A 25,423-nucleotide genomic window follows, 5' to 3' on the forward strand; every position below is an offset into this window, starting at 1 on the left:
CCGGGAGGATCCCACGTGCAGCGGAGCGGCTGGGCCCGTGAGCCATGGCCGCTGAGCCTGCGCGTCCGGAGCCTGTGCTCCGCGGCGGGAGAGGCCACAACAGTGAGAGGCTCGCTTACCGAAAAAAAAAAAAAAAAAAAAAAAGCAAGTGCTTAACATAAAGTGAAATCGTTCTAAAGTGTTTTAAATGATTCACTACCTTTGGTTTCCTTAGAGCAGAGTGGCCTTAACCACATAGTTTTGAATTTGAGTATCTGATACAAGTTTAATTGTAGTTTTTATTTTGTTTAGTTGGTTTGCGGTAAGTGTTGTTTTTTAGGCCTCTGTTACACAGATAGATAAATATGGAGAAAATAATTTAAGAAAAGAAGCAAAGAGGGCTTCCCTGGTGGTGCAGTGGTTGAGAGTCCGCCTGCCAATGCAGGGAACACGGGTTCGTGCCCCGGTCCGGGAAGATCCCACATGCCGTGGAGCGGTTGGCCAGTGAGCCATGGCCGCTGAGCCTGCGCGTCCGGAGCCTGTGCTCCGCAATGGGAGAGGCCACAACAGTGAGAGGCCCACATACCGCCAAAAAAAAAAAAAGAAAAAAGAAAAGAAGCAAAGAGATGAGATACACTCACAAAGAAATACCCTTTGGGCAAATTAGCCTGTACCTGTACACTCAGATGAGAAATTTTAAAAAAAGACCATGAAAGCTGTTCTTATCTTCCTTCTTTAGTGAAGGAGAAAACATTATGAGGAGAGATGTATGATATGTGTGAATCTGAATATTTTCCTTAGAGAAGAAGAATCATTGTATGCTGGTTTTAGTATTTTGACCCAACCCCTGACATCACTTTACTGGTTCCTATTGGTTTCATCCACTTTGAATTCTTTTTATTTTGTAAAATGCTGTCAGTGAGGCAGGTTCTAGTTTGAAAGAGCACATGATCACACTAGAGTTGCAGGCATCAAAGGACATAATCATGTCCAGAGAGATGACGTCCAGGCCACCTCATTTCATCTCCGTCAAGCAGCACAGCTTCCAAATCAAGCATCATTCTGGGGCTTCAGGGCTGATTGTTTCTCTCACTCTCCAAGTAAAACTCACTTTGTCCTTCACTTTCAAACAAATCATTTCCTGTGAAAATCAAAAAGTCCTCCAAGCAACCATGGAAGAGCTGATAAGCAAAGCCAAATAAACCAAAATGTATTTTACCTCTTGATTTTGTTTTCTCTGTGTGAAGCACTTGCCAGTATGTTAAACATAGTGCCAGGTGTTGTAGGGTTTGATGAAAAATATAAAACAGGCTTGATCACCAAGTTTCTTTCTTGCTGCATAAGGAGGTACTTGGGTAATACTTAAAATAGAATTGTGAATTATCAAAGCAAATGAACAAACAAAAATGGGTCCCCCAAAGAGAGGCAGTTTTAAGAAGTGTTTGCACAGATGGATAAAAAATATATATTGTCATTTTAAAACAACCTATTTTTTTGTGTTGACCTAAAGAAAATATATGAAAGTCAACATAACCATGTATTCACAAAGAATGCAGATACTATACTATATATTCACATTTCAGTTTTTATACTCCAAACAGTAAAAGTTAACAAGAGACCTAGACCTTGAAATATTGGAAAGTTCTCAATAAGTAGAAGAGCTAGTGTTAGGAGCATGATGCAGAAATCAGCAACTCATATCTGGTGGTGTGATTAGATTAGTTAACCGCATATCGCGGGAGTGTGTTATACAGCTTTTTAGGGACAGTGTTTATACAAATACAATCACATATACATAAAATAAGCCTTATATAAAAGTCTTCAAATGGTAATGATGAGCCCCAAACAAAACTGTGTTCTTACTTTGTTTTTATTTATCTTATTTATTATTATTTTGGTAAAACTACGTGACTTACATATAAAGTATCTATCAACAAAATAGTGGTCAGTTTGTAACTCTTCAGTAAAATCATGTGTCAATAATCATATTACTGTAGCTGATAACCAGGATGATACATAAATAATTTCAGCTGTTATAGCAGTCAGGCTAGGAAAGGCATTACCTTATAACACACACACAAAAAAGAAAAACACCAAAATATTAGTGGTTTAAAGCAACAAAGGCTCTGCTCATGTCTCAGGAACGTAGGCTAATGGAAGTTCCAACATTTTATGATGCCACCTCTTACCTCAAGGCTTTAGGATTCATCACAGAGATAAATAGTGACCTACCACTAGCACTTACTCACAATATATGACCACAGCTAGTCACTTGGCTGCTCCTAACTTCAAGAGGGTAGGGAATTATAATCCTCCATAAACCTTGAAATGGAAGGCAACTAGCCATTGGTGAACATTACTCGTATCTTCCCACAATTTATTTGCTGCTTTTATTGGCCAAGATTCCCTATCATTCTTTCTGCAGAAAGGCGTAAAGAATTTTCTTTCTGCTGATTGATAGCACTGTTATCTTGAAAACATCTTCTCTTTTGGTGGTACCCATTAAAAATGACAAAATTCTTCAGTTGACTACTGCTCTGGAAAAATTGATGACATTCAAGACTATGCCTGTACCAGTACAATTGGTTGAAGATTAAATATCAGAACGTGAAACATGTTTGACATGCATGAAACAGTTTGTCAGTTTTTCAAAGCATTAAACATACAGTTACCTACCATGGGACCCAGCAATTCCACTCCTAGGCATATACTCAAAAGAATTTTTTAAAACGTTCACATAAAACCTTGTACACAAATGTTTCTAGCAGCATTATTCATAATAGCCAAAAAGTAGAAATAACCCAATTGTTCCATCAACTGATGAATGGATAAACAAAATATGATATATCCACACAATGATATATTACACAGCTATAGAAAAGAATGACGTACTAAAATTTGGATGAACCTTGAAAACATCATATTAAATGAAAGAAGCCAGAAACAGAAGACACACACACACACATGCAGATTCACTTACATAAATACACATATGTACGTATATAAACACATGCATATACACGTCATCTTATATTTGCAAAGTTGCAATTGAGGGTTTTGTTTTTAAGTATGTTGACCAAAGGTTCATGTAGTATAATAGGAAAGCACTTAGCCCTATTGAAGGTGACGGGCTTGGCAGATAGAACTCTCTTCTTCTACCTCCCTCCCCTTTAGAGAGTTTATTGGTATACTTTTCTGAGATAAAATGGGAGAACAAATCCAAGAATTCATAAAAGAAGGTTAGACAATCAGTGACTAGAAATTAGAGCCTAAAGTACTAGTAAAAATTTTTTTTTAAAAAAAAGGAACCCACTCTGACAAATCAGCTAAACTTTCCTTATTTAACAGCACCAAAGAGCAAGAGCCTGTGCTTGCTTTTAATCAGCAAGCCTCCCTCCTCTGAATTACTTTTTGCCTCTAACTCAGGAATCCACTGCATTTTCAGACTTAGTTTCTAAGGGGAAGTGATGAGAAATATGACTGTGTTCCAAAAGGTTGCAGCAAATTATATGTGGATTTGATCTGAGAGCCATGAATTGTAAGGAACAATTCACAGCTTGATTTTAAGCTTCAATCCTATGATCTCATGGACCAAGATATGGTGAATGATATGTAACTTCTCTAATGGAACTGCAGGGAGAACTACCAAATCTGTTGTCAATATAAGTGACATTCATTCATCCCTTTATTTATACAAACAGGTATTTATTGAACACTTATCTATCAGGCAACATGGAAATCACTAGGAATAAAAGATGTACAAGACAAAAATCTCTACCTTGAAAATGTCACAGTGCATTAAGGAAAGGCAAACATATCACAAACCCTTAGAGAAATGGTGGGATGGACAGTAATAATAATAGACTTTTGTGCTCCTCTGATAACATAGTGATACATCTAATTCTGCTGGGGTCTGAGCTTCACGGAGGCGGTGATGCCAAATATGAGTCTAGAGGCAAATGTGTAGGAAAACAAAGGTGGAAAATAATAGTCCAGACAGAGAAAACATTATAAGGAAAAACATAAGAACATGTCATATTCTGAATCCTGCAGTTTATATGGAATGACTACAACCTGTGACATCTGTGAAGAAATAGCACAAAAGATTGACAAGGAGGGACTAGATCATGCCATAATAAGATTGGTCTTCATCCTATAGGCAATGGAAAGCTATTGCAGGATTTAAACAAGAGAGAGTTTGGATCAGGTTAGATTTAGGACAATGTAGAAGATGAAGTGGAAGGAGTCTAGAAGCAGGAATACTCAGTAGACTATTGGAAGAGTTCAGGTGAGAGGTGGCAAGTTCAAGTCAAAGTCCAGGTGAGAAGTGGTAAGAATGGAGAGTAGAGAAACTACACATGCTTTGGAGATAGACCTGATGGAGTTGTAACTATGTAAATGTGAGTGGTCTCAGATCATGCTCAGGTTATTAAATTGTGAGACACAGAAGAGCAGTAGGAAAGCTTTGAGGGGAAAGTCAAAGATGGAGCTTTAAGGTACTTGTGAACATTCAGAAAATTGAGCGGTGGAAATATGGGTCTGGCACTTAGGGAGGAGAACCAAACTAGAGAAACAGGTCATGGAGTCTCTGTGTATCACTAATAATAATGGTTGTATATGGCTGATGTTTCCCAGCAAAAGTTATACAGAGTAATGAAAGAAGATTGCCAAGAACAGAACCAAGGAGAAAGAAAAGATGCATCAGTCTGAGAGGTGGAAGAAACATAAAGGGCATGGTGTCAAAGAATGAGAAAATTTTAGGAAAGAGGGAAAATGTTTAGGAAATTTTATCATAGAATGATAAGTTTAGTAAAGAAAAGCACCCAGGGTTAACAATGAGAAGATCACCAGCAATCTCTGTTCGGGCAGTTTTCATGAAGTGGTGAGGCATGACTTACTTCGTAAAATCAGCACCAGTAGTCCCTAGCTTTTTAAATTAATTTCCAACAATTTCCTTAAGTCCCCCAGAATTTCTTATTTTTTAAAAAATTCTCACAAGTTCCCTACTTTCACAGTCCAAACAGGGAGAGGGAGTCCCCTGACATGTACAGTCTGGCTGAGAAAGAAGGCAGGTGTCCTGGAGTTCTCTTTGCAGAACTCGTGTAGAAATCTGGCCCTGCAGAGAGCTACAAGCAAGGCAAGCTGTCCCCCCAGTAAGAGTAAACTGGATTCCAGGTTGCCTGCTTGAAGGCAGTGGGGACAGTTAGGAGTAAGGAGGGCATAGTAAAGAGTAGAGAAAATTTAGAATAGCTGTCTGGGAAACAGTGACATAATTACACAAAGTAGGATGTTAAATTCATGCATAAGAAATGAGTGAGTGAACAGTTACCCACAGAGAATGAAAGTGGACCTGTGGCAATGGATTGTCCTAACACCTGCATTTACCACAACTGATTTTTTTTTTAATTTAGGCCATGCCAAGACAGGCATTTTAAGACCACTGTTCTTAATGTTCTATCTCATTGGATTTAATGAGTCATACTTAAAAACAAATGGACTGTTTTCTATAGGGCCAGATTCACCCTCAACTTCACAGAGTAGAAACTTAAAATGTTTGAAATTAACCCAAATCAATTTTTAAAAGATTTTCTCAGCAGAGAGAAGAGGACACATTTGTTTAAGACCCTGAGTGCCATGTGAAACATGTAAAAGATTGACTGAATGAAAATAGGCCATCCTTTGTCTCCCTTAGACACTAAGCCACCTTTTATTCTACTCTTTTTTACTTTAATTGGAAATATTTTAAAATTTTAGAACCAGTTTTTTTCTAAATATCTGAATACTTATTTTTCTCCCTTTCTAAAAAGAAATGTCAGAGATTAAAAAGTTAAATCTTCCTTCCTTGAAACTAGCAAGAAAAGAACTGTTTGGTTCTAATTGTAGGTATTGTCTGGATTATATATTTTCCAGTTTCCTAGTAGAGTTTCTAGTATGCTCTGCTAGTTTCCCCAGCAGTTTCAACCCCTAGTAGAACACTGGCTATTGTATAATCTCCCCAATTGAAAGTATCCACAGTCAAGAACAACAGCATGCATTCTGGGCATACTTATTTACCACAATTTCTCTGTAAATATCATAATGTCCTTTTACTGTGAAATTTTGCAGGCTATGATGTAAAAGAGAGCCCTCTCTCTGTGTGGCTCTTTTCTTGGGGCTTCAAGGAAATTGGCCCCTTGCAGCTGCTGTTTCTGAAAGTGAGTTATCAAAATTACTAACCATTTCCATTTAGGTTGTGGATTAAATGTTTGCAAATGGCAGCTTTAGCCTCTGGCAATTTAAAAACTGGGCTTAGCTTAAAGTACCATCTGACACTAGGTTTTACCTTCTTTTAATTTCATTCCAAAAAATGACTCAGATATTCACTCCAAGCTACCCACCCCTTAAAATTATTTTCTATTAATGGGCAGAAACAGATTAAAGAACCTACAGTGTGCCTTGATTTATAGAGCCACCATGCTTTGATTCATTCAATAAACATGCATTGGGTATCTAGCCTACAGTGGGGTGCTGCATTTGCAGAGTTCGTAAGCATGGCCTTTTCCCTCAGGTCCTTGCAAACCAGTCAGTAAAGAACATTGTAAGTTCTACAGTAGAGGTGTGCACAGAGAGGAGGGCCATCACCATCAACTGTACTATATACTGATTTGTCTGAAGTTTAAAATATTTTGTATCAGAAGAGAGGGATCCCCATTTTATGTAATTAATTCAGCAATTCCTTTGATAAAACATAGCCCTTTTGTAAATGCTTTCTTAATTAGTTTCTTTGTAACTTTAGAATTTCTTAAAGTAAGTCACACTTATAATTTCTGCCCTTGAAATAAGTATGTAAGAGTAAATATTTGTGAGATGTTACAGCATCCTAATATGTTTTACACTATTAAAGTTTGTGTGAATTTAGAGTGAGAGTATATGTATTTCTTTTTCTTTCATGTAGAATCTTGCAACTGGGTGGGTTCTTAGAGATCATGTGCTCCTGGGATGGAAAACTTGAAGTCCAAAATTTAGAACTCACCAGGTCATACTGTGAGAGGGGACAAATAGGGCCTAATATACCAGTCTGCTTTTCACAAAAAAATATTTTAATCTATGCTTAGAATGTTCTTATGAGCATTGATTTGGCAAAAATATATTTAAATTCTCAAATTTTATATTTAGAAAATCTCATGTAAATTTATTAGGTCATGTTCAAGAAAGCCTTAAAGAACAAATCATGAATAAAAAATAGCCACTTCTAGAAGTTGTTCCTTTTTTCAACACTGTTTGTTAAAGCCACAGTTATGATATATGCTCTCTAAAAGGTCAATTAGCAGATTCCCCAGGATATTTAAAGTTTTGTGTTATCTTCTAAATGTCAAGTTGAAGTTAGAAATGTTACATTTGGGAGAATTTTGCCATAAAATAGTCCAAATGATGAAAAGCAAATATTCCAGGTCAAGGATAAGGGAGTGGTAGGGAATCATACTTTGCCTCCAGAAGCCTGAGAGGCTCCAAGGCCAGATCAGTTGGCCAATCAGTTCCCAACAGTGGCCCACTCCCTGAGATTGCAAGGGAATTTAACTCTTTTTAATATTTGGCCTCTTTTCACTGACCGACCCCTATGAACTGGTGTGAAGTAGTACAAAAGACAGTTTTTCATGCTTTTTTAATATGAGGAAGGCCAGAGCCTACACATAAACTATGGGGTATGTTCTAGGAGAGGTCTGAAAGTATAAAGAGAAGAAAATAACCAATGGGACAAAGTGTTGGTCCTAGTGAAGACCAAGCGGAATAAAATTGAAAGCTCTGATAGAAGGATGACCTTTGAACAATTCTTTTTCAGATCCTAGAGGAAAACAGGCGAGGATAGATGTGGCTATAGATATCTTTGTTCATGTCTGAGTTTAAAGTTGAAAAAGCTCATTCCTAATCTCTTCAGTTTTCACTGGGAAGCAAGGCAAGGCCATTTTCAAAAAGATTTGTAGGAGGGAATAAGGATTGGGATTGTAGGAGAGTTGTGGGCATTTGGGATATCAGTTGTGGGAATGGGGAAAATCACTGATTAGGGACAGGTAAAAGTTTCCTCCCAGCAGTGAGGATCCAGCTGCAGTTGAATACTGTGATTGTGGCGTTTCACCAATATGCCTGGTTATGTTAATTCTCCACCAGTAAAGAGCAACTTAGATGTAGAAAGTAAAACCATAGAAAGAAACAAACATAAAAGTTTATAGGTTGACTTTATAGGAGAACCTAAATACAAAAACACTGAGCGTCTGGTGAAAGTGGTTAAAGTCGTTTACAATTAAAGTCTGACAGAGAAGGATGCAAAGCCATGCAGTTAGTGAAGCATCAGGAAAAAAGGAGTGTGGAAGATCTCTAAGACAGAACAGTTATCCTAGTAGTAAGGAAGTAAGAGATCTTGAAGGAAAGGAATAAGAAATCTGTGTATGTGATTAAGATCAGGGATCAGCTGACTTCCTGTAAAGGGTAAGATAGTAAATGTCTGTGGCTTTGCAGGCCATATGGATTCTGTTAGACTTCTCAACTCTGCCCTTGAAGTTGAAGGTATTCATAGATAAGTAAACAAATGGGCATGGCTATGTTTCAGTAAAACTTTATTTACAAAAACGGGGTGTGGTCTGTATTTGTCTCAAGGGCTATAGTTTGTTGACCCCTCTTCAAGATAATGACAATTACCAGGATGTGGAGGAAGTTAAGTGGAGGTGAAGGCTGTTAGAAACCAAGGGGCCAAGATGCTTTAAGATTAGTATATTGAATATAAACCATCTAGATCTAACAGACATCTAGAGAACACTTCACCCAACAACAACAGAATAACACATTCTTCATAAATGTACAAGGAACATTCTCCAGGACAGATCATATGCTCGGCCACAAAATGAGCCTTGGTAAATTTTAAAAGGATTGAAATAATACAGTATATGTTCTCTGATCACAGTGGAGTGAAATTAGAAATCACAAATCACTAACAAAGAAATCTGGGAAATTCACAAGTATATGAAAATTAAATAATGCACTCCTCAATTGCTAATGGATCAAAGAAGAAATCACAAGGGAAATGACAAAATACTTTGAGATGAATGAAAATGAAGACATAACACACCAAATATGGATGCAATTAAAGCAGTGCTTAGGGGGAAATTTATAGCTATAAATGCCTACATTAAAAGGAGAAAAATATCACAATCAAAAATCTAATCTTTTATCTTAAGAGAAAGAAGGAGCAATAATCAGGTCTGAGATGGCCTGAGGAGATGGAATGGGATGAAAGCCCAGATAGAGAAGTTGACCTTAGCTGAGAAGAGTGGCTTCTCTTCGTAACTGGAGCATAGAAAAGTAGAATGGTTTATATGTTTGCTATAAGATTATAAATTTCCCATCTTTACTGCTTTCATCTGTTTTCTCTGTAAAGCTGAAGTTGAGGTCATTTGCAGAGAGTAAAGGGAAATGGAGCATTGGAGATTTGAGCAATAGTTTTTGTGTAGAATGGTTAAAATAGTCCTCCTATAGAGTTGACTAGAGAAAACTATTGAGACTTTCAGGCTGTTGAGGATCTTTTTGAGGCTGGTAGTAGTGTGTTACAGAGGAACTACTGATCTGCCGTGTTGTGTAATTCCTTCAGCTGCATTTGGTTAGGTGGGTGAAGGCACAGAAAAGGTTAATGTTTGTGTTCATATATAGCTAGATGGGTGAAATGAGAAGATAAATAGGCAGGGAAATTTAAGATGTTGAAATGATGGGTCATGGTCAATAAGCTAGTTAAGGACAGAACTAAAGAAAGGAAAAAGCTAAGGAATAGGGAGCAAATAGATCACTTAACTGGAGGTCACCAGGAGGTCTAATATACAAATCGGCTTCATGAGGGCAGAGAAACTGTTTTGTTTGCTAATGAGTCCCAGCCCCTGGAATAGTGCCTGGCACAGAGTAAGTGTAAAATATTTGTATTTGTTGAATGAATGATCATGACAGAGCAGGGATCATTTAGGAAGAAAGCTGGAAGAATGGAAGGTTGTGGTCAGAGTTGGATGCTTGAATGGTGATAGAGAGGCGGAGCATTATGGGTAACACCTTGTATGTCTGACATGCACATACAGTAGGTTCTTGGTAACTATTAGCCTTAATCATTAAGTTTTTTGGCCTTTTATAGGAAATAAGTATTTTTTGAGAAATTAAGTAGAAAGTAATTTCTCTACAAATGGATGAATTGACATTTCCCAAATAAGTATCATTTAAAGCCATTGAAACAATCAAAGTTGTTAATTCTACCTCATATGGGCAGAATAAAAAATAAATAAATAAATAAACAAACAAAATACTAGTAGGAATGATCTTCCTTTCCAAATTAGCCTAGTCTAGTTCTCAAAGCCAGAAGCTCGGAGTACTTCTTATGCTTTCTATTGTTTTATTTTGCTTATCACAAGTGTGGGAAATTTTAGATTCACAATACTGTATCACCTTTCTAAAGTGTATTGATCTTTCGGTAGTCTTTGAAAGACCTCTTTTTTTGCTTTTAGAATAAGGTTGAAGTCTCATTAAAAATAGACTATTTGCAAAGGAAAGGTTTACAGACAGAGACTGAAATGGCAATAATCTAATGTTTAAACAACGCCAGTTTTTTTCCATTTAGCTAAATGTATCAAAGAAGTACTTTGGTTTTGAGGATTCACGTCTTCTTTGGCTAACTTGTGGTAATTCTTACCCTGCTTCTCTCCCACACCCCACTGTGTAATTACTTGTACACAGTAGATATTAATAAGTCTGTATTGACTGTTCTTTAATTATGTATGGAGTTCGTTCAGGTTTTTTCTGTGAGATGTTATGGGAAAACCCGAATGAACTTTTTGGCCAACCCAAGAACAAGCAGTTCTCTGAAATGCCCTTCTCTGTACCTCTTTGCTGGGTAAATTTCTCTTATGATCCAGTTCAAATATCGTCTCTGAAATTATCCCCCACTCTTACAGGCAAATAATCAGGCCTCTGTCCTTAGAGTAGTTCTTTACTGTTTTCTATCATATTACCATTATTTACTGGTGTAGCTATTTCTCATCGTTGCCTTTTATCTATCAAGGAGCAGGGAATTTAGCTTATTCATCTTAGGATCTCCATACCTGTGTGTGCCTGCTATGTATAAAGTGCTCCAGGTTTGTCTGGCAAATAGTATGACAGTGAGAAAACTCATTCTACAAGAACGCTGTAGGCTTATGTTGGAAAACCCTGCCCTCTAAAGGATTTTGCCTCTTTAAAATTTTCCTGCATTTAGGATACTGCTGTTAGGTGAGCAATGATTAATTGATTATGGCTCTGTAATCCAATCAGTGGATGTAATTAACTTAGAGACATGTTAGCCTTTTTCCCTACACCAACTTTTTTTTTCTTTTCTCTTTAAAAAAAAATTTTAGGGACTTCCCTGGTGGTCCAGTGGTTAAGACTCTGTGCTCCCAGTGCAGGGTCCTGGGTTTGATCCCTGGTCGGGGAACTGAGATCCCACATGCCACATGGTGCAGCCTAAAAAATAAAAAAAAATTATACAATTTTGAAAGGTTACAGCTTCTTTTAATTAAGCATACAACATAGTTGATTTTCAATATATATTTATTAAAAATACAGATGTCCACCAAGATGTTAACAGTGACCATTATTTGGGTGGTGGCATTTTTATTTTTTAACTTTTTTCTCTAGATATAATTTTTTTCATTCTTTGAATTTTCTATTTCATGATATATATTAGGGGAAAATTCCGTTTTTTAGAAGATATGGTACATGATGGAGACATTTAAGAGAAATAAATGCTTTGGTACAGTTTGGAACCAGGCAGCTGGTTCAAAATGGACCAGTCCATGCTCCAGTAACAAATCTCAGTGGCTTAGGAAAACAAAAGTATATTTGCTGTAGATAGACAGGGGTTCTTCTACATCCAATATTGCACATCCAATCCTCCATCTCAAAGTAGTTTCCAAAGTTGCTGCAACCAGAGGAGGGAGAGATGGAAGAGACCAGCCAGCTCTCACCTGCCTCAGCACATGTCATTTGCCATGACCAAAACAAGTGCCATGGCCCCAAGCTTACTACAAAGTAAAGTGGAAAATGCAGGGGAGCACATATGGTGTACTGACTGAGCAGCAGTTGTCTCTGAACATGACTACAACTTGTTTCATTTTACAGTTACTGTAATGAATGTATGTTGGATCCAGACTGCGGTTTCTGCTATAAGATGAATAAATCAGCCGTCAGTGACTCCTCCTGTGTTCCAGTTAATAAAGCATCTACAAACGAGGCAGCCTGGGGCAGGTATGTAGCTCAGTATATACCATAAGAATATACAATAAAATTTCAGAATGAGTCTTATTTTTAAACTTACAGAATGACTGCAGTTACAGTCAATGACTCTACTTCTTTTAAATTGGTCTTCTTTTAAAGAATCTTTGAAACTGGTCTTTATAAGTACATTACTTTGCAGCATATTCTGATGAGTGTGGGTAGACAACATTGCAACTGTATGTTTCACAAACTTAGAATATAAACTCTAGCCTAGACTTCAGGAAATCCAAATTTCAGACCCAGCGTTGTCCTAATAAGCTACATGACTTTGGATCTTGAGGCAGGTATTTCTAAATATTGCCAAGGCAGTTTCTCCTGCTGGGTATTTTTAAATTATACTAATAATTTCCAAACTCCCAAACTTAAGTGAAAGACAGAAAATTGTCAAGTCAAAATGAATTATTATCACTTTAAATTCTTTTATTCTTTTAGTACTTTCCTGGAAGTCAGAGAAATTAAACAAAATAAGGATAAAGTTGGTAATTATAGGCAAGTATGAGAAAGTATAAACCTTTCTCTTTTTGACAAATCACATTGGTTTATAGTAGGCACATAAAAGAAATATTAGTATAGAACAAATATGAACTAATATTCATATTCATGGACACAAAAACATGTAAGTATTATTTGACATGGCTTTAACCTCTTTTATGTTTTAAATTCTCATAAAAAGAATAGTATCCTCTCATTCTGTCTCCTAATACTGATGAAGGCAATGAAATCTGTAATAAAGTGCTTGTATCTCCTAGGAGCCACGAAGTATAATATATCATTATTAATCATTATGCTGTTGTCATTAATCATTTTATTAGGGAATTACTCCAAAGAAGTAGAAATAAATTATATGGTAGTTGAGTGAAAATCCAGACCACATTTTAAATACACTGATTAAAAAGAAATATGTAAAAGAAATGCAATTATTACTTAAAATGAAAACATGAAAGAGCTTCTTTTAAAACACCCAGCACATACTTTTCATCAGTCAAGCTTTATTAGGAAGTTAATTGATTAAATATTTTTAGATGTAATAGTTTACAGCTTTAATCCTTATGATTTTTTTCAATAGAAAAAACCTGAAAGTTACCAGTCAAGAATTATGAACATTATGAAATCTGTGTATGTAGTTTCCTGTATTTCATGGAATTAACTTACAAACTTAAGAGAAATGTCTACTGATGGTAAGGGGACGCTAAAATTAGATGTTTCTCTCTTCCTCAGTAGAAGGTCTAGAGGTCAGAGGTCTCAAAATAAGAGTCTTGTTCTTTTTGCAAATAACAAATTGTACAACTTTTTAATAGAAATGTGTATTACTTCTTTTATTTCAACTTATTCTTAGATTTTATTTATATTTTTGTACCATTATTCCTTGGTTACACACACTACTAGAGAAAAGTGAAAACAGATAATACCCAAGTAGGAAAAATACAAAGAACTAAACAAAATATACAAAGAACTTTCATGTTTGTGGACTATTCTTAGAATAACCTCAAATTCTTTACTGCCCGTCCCCCCCGAAAAAAAAAACTGGTTTTCTCACTCTTCTCTGTGCTGAGCAACAACCCTCCTCCTAGCTTGCCCACTGTGGTGGCTTGCCTCAATCTGTTCTAGAAAGAAAGCAAAAAATGCAGGATATGTTAACCATGAAAAATTCCTACAACAGATTTTCCATTTGTAGGTAAAATAGCATTCACTATATTTTTGTTTATTAGTTGGTTGACAGATTTTATGCAGTTACCTAGGATGGAATTTTCAGAGTAAAATCTACCATTACCTTGGATTCATATTTGAGATATACTATTTCTAGATGTTCTAGAGTCAAGTATTGAGGCAATTCATAGACAGAAGCTAAGATCTCTAATCGTAGCTGTTTCCTGAGAAGACACCAGGTAAAATGATAATACCATTCATGATGGGGATAGTATGCTGATTTTGATGTACTCTGAATTATCTCAACATAATGAAAACCATTTGTCCATATAATCAACTATAATTAGTTGGAAACAAAACTTTAAGTCAATCAGCATGCTTTTCTATATCTATGTAGTTATATTTCAATCAAAAGTTTTTTTTAATCATTTAGTTCTCAAAAGAGATATACAAATGACCAAGCACATGAAAAACTGTTCAGCATCACTAATCATTAGGGAAATGCAAGTCAAAACTATAATGAGATATTACCTCAGACCCCTTAGGATAAAAAACAACAACAAAAACAAAACAACAATTGTTGTGAAGCATGTGGAAAAATTAGAAACTGTATGCACTGTGGATAGGAATGTAAAATGGTGCAACCAGTCTGGAAAACAGTATTTTAAGACAGAATTATATATCATTTAACAATTCCATTTCTGGGTATATGTCCAAAAGAATTGAAAGCAAGGTCTTAAAGTTATATTTGAGTACCCATGTTCATAGCAGCATTATTCACAATAGCTAAAAGATGGAAGCAACTCGAGTGTCATTTGACGGATGAATGGATAAACAAACTCTATATACAAACAATGATATATTATTCATATTTAAAGGAAAGAAATTCTGGCTACTACAACATGAATGAACCTTGAAGACATGATGATAAGTGAAATGAACAAATACCATATGACTCCACTAATATGAGGTACCTAGAGTAGTCAGGTTTATAGAGACAGGAAGAAGAATGGTGGTTGCCATAGGCAGGGGCAAGAAGGAAATAGGGAGTTTGTTTAATGGGTATAGAGTTTCAGTTTTGGAAATGCAATGAGTTTTGGAGGTTGCTTGCACACTAAGGTGAATATGCTTTAACACTACTGAACTGTGCAATAAAAAATGATTAAAATTTAAAATGGTTACTTAAAATGGTAAATTTTATGTAATGCGTACTTTACAATTAAAACTTTTAAAAAGGAAAATCCATGTTAAAATCATTTAACATACTTCTAGAAAATATAGTATACTTAGCTGATAGAAAACCTCCTCCTGTCCATCATCCTCGGTACCTCCTACATGCATCCCACACACAGGCAAATACAGGTTTAATTCACAGCTGAACTTGAGAGAAATGCCCACGTGCCACCAATGAGAATGAGAGCAGTGAGCCCATGTGGAAACCCAGCAGCCCATGGGAATATCAGAACAGAAGCCAGCCTAAAGGGTGAGAGGCTAGTGTTTTAGGTGCTGAGAAGACAAAGGTGCATGTCTTGACTCTGGAGCTATGATGGGCTACCTAGGCTCTGAAACAGAGACAAGAAAATGTTGGCCTAGGCTAGGCAAGCTGCTAAATTCTCTGTGGCCCACTTGGGACCTTGAATAGAAATAGCGTCACACATGAGAAAGCAAAACCAGGAGCATTTACTGTGGGGAAATATGGCTTATAATTTCACACTGCCTTTGTGAAGGGGGAACCATAGGAGAAACATGAAGAGTGAAAAAGTGGGTCCCAAACTGGAGACATCTATAGAGCTAACTCAGAAAGAAACATGCAATTGTCAGAATCCAGGACACATGAGACTTCCATGGAAAGCAAATATGAGATAGTCAAAAATTTTAAACTACATCAATTTATGAAGAAAAGAAAGCCACCAAGTGTGACAGATGGAAGAATGAATACCGAAAGAAACTTGTATTACCAAAAAAAAAAAAAATTAAGAGACGTTAATATGTTTAAAAGAAAAAAAGGAAATAGTATAATTTTTTCGATTATACTGAAAGCTGCACACTTATGATTTGTGCGGTATATGGGTATGTATGTGTGTGTGTATATATATACACATATATATACATATATAACAAATGTTATACTTAGGTAAATTTTGTAAAAAAAAAAAAAAAAACTTGGAAAGCTGAACTTCTAGATAAATAACATAGAATGTGGTATGGGAACTTTGGGGGGAAAAAAAAAGCCCTCTATATTCTTTGGTTTGTTTTCAGAAGGAAATGGAGATTATAATTAGTTTGCAACTTGTTAAATATAGGTGTTAAAAATATAAGTATAATCTCTTAAAGATATATACTAGTACAGAGAGAAAAAAGAGAATGAATCAAACTAATAAAGACAGGAAAAGGGGAAGATTACAGGAAAAAAACATGGTTAAGAGAAACCACCAAAAGGAAAAAAAACAGCAAAATTAGTTACATGTAAATGTACCTGTTATTAAAGTGAAAATAACTCAATTAAACATACCTATTAAAGACAAAGTTCCTCGCACTAGATTTTTTTAATGCAGTTATTTGCAGTTTACAAGAGACAGTCATTGAAAGACTGGAAATAAAGGAGTGGAAAAAATTAGATAAGTGCTCAATCAAGAAGACAAAAAATAGCAGAGGTTAGAGAATTTGGAAAACTTAATAACAAGCTTGATGTAAGAGTTAAATAATGAACCTAACACATAGAGAACTTCATTCTTTTCAAGCAAACATAAAACACTTATGAAGATTTACCATATTCAAGCACAAAGAATAAATTTATATAAATGTAAATTCCAATAAGTTCTAAGTAAATCCAGATAATCAGTATTGTGCAAAATGTCTTTTCAGTGATAACACTGCAAAGCAATAGAAAGATATTTATCACGTCTTTTACTTTAGTCTGTAAACTTAAAAAAAAAAAACTTCAAATTAATTAATGAATTAAGAAGGAATCATAATGGAAACCAGGACACTGAAATTAGTAACGGACAAGATCCACAAGAAGTGAGAGCTAGAATACAGAGTTAGTCTGTAGAGTAAGCAGAGGATGGAAATTAAAAGACAAGAGGAAAAAATAATGCAAAGCAAAGAAATACTAGAGAAGATCCAAAAACAAAAGTTGGTTCTTAGAGAAGACAAATTTAATGGAGAAAACTCTGGCAATACTGGTTAAGAAGAGAGAGAAGGCACAGACAGTATTTAGAATGAGAAAAAAGGGCATATAAAGATAGTAAAGATTTTTAAATTCATAAGAGAATATTATGAATAATGCTGTCCAGTGCATTTGGAAACAGATAAAATAGTTTCCTAGAAAAAACATAACTTTCCAGAACCAGCTTGATACCTCTGTGAAGTGTGATTTTTATTCCCATTGTACAGATGAAGACAGTGAGGCTTAGAGGGTCTGAATTACTTTCTCAAAGTCAAAAAGCCAGTAAGTCCATTGCTTTTAGGGAAGCAACAATTGGGTAGAAGAAAGATGCACATTTTTGAGTTGGCTTCAAATTTGAGCTTTTATCATTTCCCTCATCATTGGCACTGGGACAGTTTGGGCCTCTCTGAGCCCCAGTCTTCATCTGTAAAACGGGAATAATATAATTGCTGTGTTGAACAATATTGTTTTTTATTTGTTTTTATTGAAGTATAGTTGATTTACAATATTGTGTTAGTTTAAGATGTATAGCACAGTGATTCAGTTATTTTTTTCAGGTAATATTCCATTATAGGTTATTCAAGATATTGAATATAATTCCCTGTGCTATACAGTAAATCCTTGTTGCTTGTCTATTTTATGTATAGTAGTTTGTGTCTGTTAATCCCATACTCCTAATATACAATATAACATACAATATTCCATTGTGTGTATGTATATATATATATGCGTGTGTATGTGTATATATATATGTCTATACACACACACACACACACACACACACACACACACCCCACATCTTCTCTATCCATTCATCTGTCAATGGACATTTAGGTTGCATCTGTGTCTTAGCTATTATGAATAGTGCTGCTATGAACACTGGAGTACATATATCTTTTCAAATTAGAGTTTTCATTTTTTCTGGATATGTACCCAGGAGTGGGATTGCTTGATCACGTGGTAGCTCTATTTTTAGTTTTTTAAGGAACCTCCATACTGTTTTCCAAAGTGGCTGCACCAATTTACATTCCCACCAACATTTGAGGGTTCCCTTTTATCCACAGCAGTATGGTTTTTATGAACTTAAAATGAGTATTTCTGAAGAAACTCATAAAAATGTAATGTTCTGCACACATATAAGTAGTAAATATCCTGTAACAATTTTTATTTTTCTTACATTTGTCAATAACACATTTTCTAGACTAGAATAAGCACTTCCTAACAGATAAGTGCATTAGAATACTTTCTATTTATTTATCTGTGTCTATTCATGCACCTCCATCTCTCCTGGCTTTCTATACACACAAAAACAAAAATAATCTATTCTGGTACTTCAAATATTCTGACTCTTTAAAAGTATTGTTAATTAGGGATACTTTCTTAATGTGCTGATTCAGTATTTGCTTCCTATAATACAACATTTTCGCTCTGTAATTAGGCACACCAAAATAGCCAGATAGATCCTTATTTGGCAATTCATTGTTCTAACTTGCACTGAATGTCTGGTTTATTGTATTCATTCAGCAGATATTTTTCTCAAATCTGCACTCTGATACAACACCCAGCCTGTCTTCCCAGCTACCCACACAGAAGTCTAGTCAATCGAAACCCCCTGCTATCACCCTAATATCCATTATGATTTCTGATCGCTTTGCCTTTCCTCATGCTGTGTTTTCTGCCTAGGATTTACCCTCCTTCTCCCTCTTTTGAATCTCTGACTCTGACTTCTAAGCATTATTTTTTGCCCAGATCAGGTATCACTTTTTCCTTGCAATCTCTCTGATTAGCCCCAGAGAACAATGCTTATTATATCCCCTGTTGTCCCCTCTAGCACTTACCTGTATTACTTATAATTATACTGTCTTATGTGATAGTGATTTGAGTTTGGATGTATCTTCTCTTTTAGATTATAAATTCCAATGTCTGTATCCTGCAGTATTTTAAATTCCTCAGTGCCTTACCATTCAGTCAATAATCATTAAATAACAAAAATGGAAAAGTCTGCCATCACCAGAAAATATATAAGGGTTTGAAAGTAACAAAGTTACAAATGAGAGGATATGATGTTCCCATTATTTCATTTTAGTGATATCTTCTACATTCATTCTAAAGGAAAAATGAGAATGATGTGATTTTTAATAAACAATGTTAAATGTTTACCTGGTACTCATTAAAACACTAAGAAAGTTTAAAAAATAAAAATTAACCATGTACTCCAAATATGCATACTGCATATTGCTTGTAGTCATACTACATGAAAAATACTTCTTAATAATTATTGGAAGAAGTATTCAGCAAATTTCCTCCAAACATTCATTGGTATGCTAGGGAAGCAATATATCTATGGTGACAGTATAAGATCAGGTGTATTACAGAAGTAGGCCAAATAGCAAAAAGGGGATTTTCCCTTTATCACCTCTTCTTTTTTAATTTTTAAAGACATATATCGGTTTTGCATTTAGAAAAAGGAATTTATTTTATCATTAACAAACTATATCAGTATCTTAATTATTCATGTACAAGATTGATATTTTTGTTAGTTATTCATATTAGGGATTTAAAATCCTCAAGCTCTGCTACTAAACTAATAACAGTATAGTTCAAAATTAATTTTTGCTAGCATATATTTTATCTATAGAGAGAAGTAACAGAGAATATAACAGGATACTTTTAATCAATTTTGCTTTTTTAAATTTTTATAATTTTTATTTTTTTGAGGTAGAGTTGATTTGTAATCTTTCAGGTATAGAGAAAAGTGATTCAATTGTACACATATATACTCTTTTTCAGATTCTTTTCTATTATAGGTTATTACAAGATACTGAATATAGTTCCCTGTGCTATATAGTAGGTCCTTATTGTTTATCTATTTTATATATAGTAGTCTGTATCTGTTAATCCCAAGTTCCCCTTTGGTAGCCATAAATTTGTTTTCTACATCTGTGAGTCTCTTTCTGTTTCGTAAATATGTTCATTTGTATCACTTCTTTAGATTCCACATAAAAGTGATATGATTTTTGTCTTTCTGTGTCTGACATACTTCACTTACTCTGATAATCTCTAGGTCCATCCATGAAGCTGCAAATGGCATTATTTCACTCTTTTTTATGGCTGAGTAGTATTCTATTGCGTATATATACCACATCTTCTTTATCCATTCATCTGTCAATGGATATTTAGTTTGCTTCCTTGTCTTGGCTATTGTAAATAGTGCTGCTGTGAACACTGGGGTGCATTTATCTTTTCAATTTAGAGTTATCTTTGGATATACTCCCAGGAGTGGGATTGCTGGATCATATGGCAACTCTATTTTTAGTTTTTTAAGGAACCTCCGTACTGTTCTCCATAATGGTTGCGCCAGTTTACATTCCCACTAACAATGTAGGAGGGTTTCCTTTTCTCCACACCCTCTCAGAGCATTTATTGTTTGTAGACTTTTTAATGATGGCCATTCTGACTGGTGTGAGGTCGTACCTCATTCTGGTTTGATTTGCATTTCTCTAATAATTAGCAATGTTGAGCATCTTTTCATGTGCCTGTTGTCCATCTGTATGTCTTCTATGTAGAAATGTCTGTTTAGGTCTACTTCCTATTTTTTGATTGGGTTGTTTGTTTTTTGATATTGAGCTGCATGAGCTGTTTGTATATTTTGGAAATTAATCCCATGTCAGTCACATGGTTTGCAAATATTTTCTCCCATTCCATAGATTATCTTTTCGTTTTATTTATAGTTCCCTTTACTGTGCAAAAGCTTTTAAATTTAATTACGTCCCATTTGTTTATTTTTGGTTTTGTTTCCATTACTCTAGGAGACAGAGCCAAAAAAATATTGCTGCAATTTATGTCAAAGAGTGTCCTGCCTATGTTTTCCTCTAGGAGTTTTATAGTATCCTGTCTTACATTTAGGTCCTTAATCTATTTTGAGTTTATTTTTGTATATGGTATTAGAGAATGTTTTAATTTCATTCTTATACATATAGCTGTCTAGTTTTCCCAGCACCACTTATTGAAGAGACTGCCTTTTCTTTAATGCGTATTTTTGCCTCCTTTGTTGTAGATTAATTGATCATAAGCATGTGGGTGTATTTCTGGGCTTTCTATCCTGTTCCATTCATTGATCTATGTGTCTGTTTTTGTGCCAGTACCATACTGTTTTGATGACTGTAGCTTTGTAGTATAGTCTGAAGTCGGGGGGTGTGATTCCTCTAACTCCATTCTTCTTTCTCAAGATTGTTTTGGCTATTCGGTGTCTTTTGTGTTTCCATAAAATTTTTTAAATTTTTTGTTCCTGTTCTCTGAAAAATGCCATTGGTAATTTAATAGGGATTACGCTGAACCTGTAGATTGCCTTGGGTAGTATGGTCATTTTAACAATGTTGATTTGTCCAATCCAAGAACACGGTGTATCTTTCCACCTGTTTATGTGGTCTTCAGTATCTTTCATCAGCATTTTATAGTTTTAAGGGTACAGGTCTTTTGCCTCCTTAGGGAGGTTTATTCCTAGCTTTTTGTCTTTCTGATGTGATGGTAAATGGGATTGTTTCCATAGTTTCTCTTTCTGATATTTCATTGTTAGTGTATAGAAATGAAGCAGATTTCTGTATATTAATTTTGTATCCTGAATCTTTACCTAATTCATTGATGAGCTCTGGTAGTTTTCTGCTGGTGCCTTTAGAATTTTCTATGTATGGTATCATGTCATCTGCAAATAGTGACAGTTTTACATCTTCCTTTTCAATTTGGAGTCCTTTTCTTCTCTGATTGCTATGGCTGAGAGTTCCAAAACTATGTTGAATAAAAGTGATGAGAATGGACATCCTTGTCTTGTTCCGGATCTTACAGGAGATGCTTTCAGCTCTTCAACATTGACTATGATGTTATCTGTGGGTTTGTCATATATCGCTTTTATTATGTTGAGGTATGTTCCCTCTATGCCCACTTTCTGGCAAGTTTTTACCATAAATGGATGTTGAATTTTATCAAAAGCTTTTTCTGCATCTATTTGAGATGATTGTATGGTTTTTATTCATCGTTTTGTTAATGTGGTGTATCACATTGATTGACTTGTGAATATTGAAAAATCCTTGCATCCCTGGGATAAATCCCACTTGATCATGGTGTATGATCCTTTTAATGTATTGTTGCATTTGGTTTGTTAGTATTTTGTTGAGAATTTTTGCATCTATGTTCATCAGTGATATTGGCCTGTAATTTTCTTTTTTATGTGATACCTTTGTCTGGCTTTCATATCAAGGTGATGGTAGCCTCACAATTTTGCTTTTTATTTTTTGTAACTTTTTTTTTATTCTTTCTACAATTTTTTAACATCTTTATTGGATTATAATTGCTTTACAATGGTGTGTTACTTTCTGCGTTATAACAAAGTGAATCAGTTATACATATACATATGTTCCCATATCTCTTCCCTCATGCGTCTCCCTCCCTCCCACCTCCCTATCCCACCCCTCTAGGTGGTCACAAAACACCGAGCTGATCTCCCTGTGCTGTGTGGCTGCTTCACACTAGCTATCTATTTTACGTTTGGTAGTGTATATATGTCCATGCTACTCTCTCACTTTATCACAGTTTACCCTACCCCTCCCCATATCCTCAAGTCCATGCTGTAGTACGTCTCTGTCTTTATTCCCGTCTTACCCCTAGGTACTTAATAACTTTTTTTTTTCTTAGATTCCGTATATATGTGTTAGCATATGGTACTTCTTTTTTGCTTTCTGACTTACTTCACTCTGTATGACAGACTCTGGGTCCATCCACCTCACTACAAATAACTCAATTTCGTTTCTTTTTATGACTGAGTAGTATTCTATTGTATATATGTGCCACATCTTCTTTATTCATTCATCTGTTCAAGGACACTTAGGTTGCTTCCATGTCCTGGCTATTTTAAATAGAGCTTCAATGAATATTTTGGTACATGACTCTTTTTGAATTATGGTTTTCTCAGGGTATATGCCCAATAGTGGTATTGCTGGGTCTTATGGTAGTTCTATTTGTAGTTTTTTAAGGAACTTCCATACTGTTCTCCATAGTGGCTGTATCAATTTACATTCCCACCAACAGTGCAAGAGTGTTCCCTTTTCTCCACACCCTCTCCAGCATTTATTGTTTCTAGATTTTTTGATGCTGGCCATTCTGACTGGTGTGAGATGATATCTCATTGTAGTTTTGATTTGCATTTCTCTAATGATTGATGACATTAAGCATTCTTTCATGTGTTTGTTGGCAATCTATATATCCTCTTTGGAGAAACGTCTGTTTAGGTCTTCTGCCCATTTTTGGATTCGGTTCTTTGTTTTTCTGTTATTGAGCTGCCTGAGCTGTTTTGTAAATTTTGAAGATTAATCCTTTGTCAGTTGCTTCATTTGCAAATATTTTCTCCCATCCTGAGCATTGCCTTTGGTCTTGTTTATGGTTTCCCTTGCTGTGCAAAAGCTTTGAAGTTTCATTAGGTCCCATTTGTTTATTTTTGTTTTTATTCCATTTCTCTAGAAGGTGGGTCAAAAAGAACCTTGCTGTGATTTATGTCATAGAGTGTCTTGCCTATGTTTTCCTCTAAGATTTTGATAGTGTCTGGCCTTACATTTAGGTCTTTAATCCATTTTGAGTTTATTTTTGCGTATGGTGTTAGGGAGTGTCCTAATCTCATACTTTTACATGTACCTGTCCAGTTTTCCCAGCACCACTTATTGAAGAGGCTGTCTTTTCTCCACGGTATATTCTTGCCTCCTTTATCAAAGATAAGGTGACCATATGTCCTTGGGTTTACTTCTGGGCTTTCTATCCTGTTCCATTGATCTATATTTCTGTTTTTGTGCCAGTACCATACTGTCTTGATTATTGTAGCTTTGTAGTATACTCTGAAGTCAGGGAACCTGATTCCTCCACCTCCATTTTTCATTCTCAAGATTGCTTTGGCTATTCAGGGTCTTTTGTGTTTCCATTCAAACTGTGTAATTTTTTGTTCTAGTTCTGTGAAAAATGCCAATGGTAGTTTGATAGGGATTGCATTGAATCTGTAGATTGCTTTGGGTAGTAGAGTCATTTTCACAGTGTTGATTCTTCCAATCCAGGAACATGGTATATCTCTCCATCTATTTATATCATCACTAATTTCTTTCATCAGTGTCTTATAATTTTCTGCATACAGGTTTTTTGTCTCCTTAGGTAGGTTTATTCCTAGGTATTTTATTCTTTTTGTTGCAATGGTAAATGGGAGTGATTTCTTGATTTCACTTTCAGATTTTTCATCATTAGTGTATAGGAATGCCAGAGATTTCTGTGCATTAATTTTTTTATCCTGCTACTTTACCAAATTCATTGATTAGCTCTAGTAGTTTTCTGGTAGCATCTTTAGGATTCTGTATGTATAGTATCATGTCATCTGCCAACAGTGACAGCTTTACTTTTTCTTTTCCGATTTGGATTCTTTTTATTTCCTTTTCTTCTCTGATTGCTTTGGCTAAAACATCCAAAACTGTGTTGAATAAGAGTGGTGAGAGTGGGCAACCTTGTCTTGTTCCTGATATTAGTGTGAATGCTTTCAGTTTTTCACCATTGAGGACGATGTTGTCTGTGGGTTTGTCATATATGGCCTTTATTACGTTGAGGAAAGTTCCCTCTATGGCTACCTTCCGGAGGGCTTTTATCATAAATGGATGTTGAATTTTGTCTAAAGCTTTCTCTGCATCTATTGAGATGATCATATGGTTTTTCTCCTTCAATTTGTTAATATGGTGTATCACGTTGATTGATTTGCGTATATTGAAGAATCCTTGCATTCCTGGAATAAACCCCACTTGATCGTGGTGTATGATCCCTTTAATGTGCTGTTGGATTCTGTTTGCTAGTATTTTGTTGAGGATTTTTGCATCTATGTTCATCAGTGATATTGGCCTGTAGTTTTCTTTCTTTGTGACATCCTTGTCTGGTTTTGGTATCAGGGTGATGGTGGCCTCGTAGAATGAGTTGGGGAGTGTTCCTCCCTCTGCTATATTTTGGAAGAGTTTGAGAAGGATAGGTGATAGCTCTTCTCTAAATGTTTGATAGAATTCGCCTGTGAAGCCATCTGGTCCTGGGCTTTTGCTTGTTGGAAGATTATTAATCACAGTTTCAATTTCAGTGCTTGTGATTGGTCTGTTCATATTTTCTATTTCTTCCTGATTCAGTCTTGGCAGGTTGTGCCTTTCTAAGAATTTGTCCATTTCTTCCAGGTTGTCCATTTTATTGGCATAGAGTTGCTTGTAGTAACCTTCATGATCTTTTGTATTTCTGCAGTGTCAGTTCTTCTCCTTT

At 35.5% G+C, this 25,423-nt stretch overlaps 1 protein-coding gene across 1 annotated transcript in view; it reads left to right on the forward strand.

Moving 5' to 3' along the window:
* SLC2A13 (solute carrier family 2 member 13) overlaps window positions 1-25,423 on the forward strand; it is a 428,575-nt gene that overhangs the window by 326,670 nt on the left and 76,482 nt on the right. The window contains 1 exon segment of the mRNA XM_019934622.3: window positions 12,139-12,264. Coding sequence (XP_019790181.2) covers window positions 12,139-12,264 — 126 coding nt within the window.

This window comes from Tursiops truncatus, chromosome 11 (genome assembly GCF_011762595.2).
Source record: "Tursiops truncatus isolate mTurTru1 chromosome 11, mTurTru1.mat.Y, whole genome shotgun sequence".
Lineage (NCBI taxonomy): Eukaryota > Metazoa > Chordata > Mammalia > Artiodactyla > Delphinidae > Tursiops > Tursiops truncatus.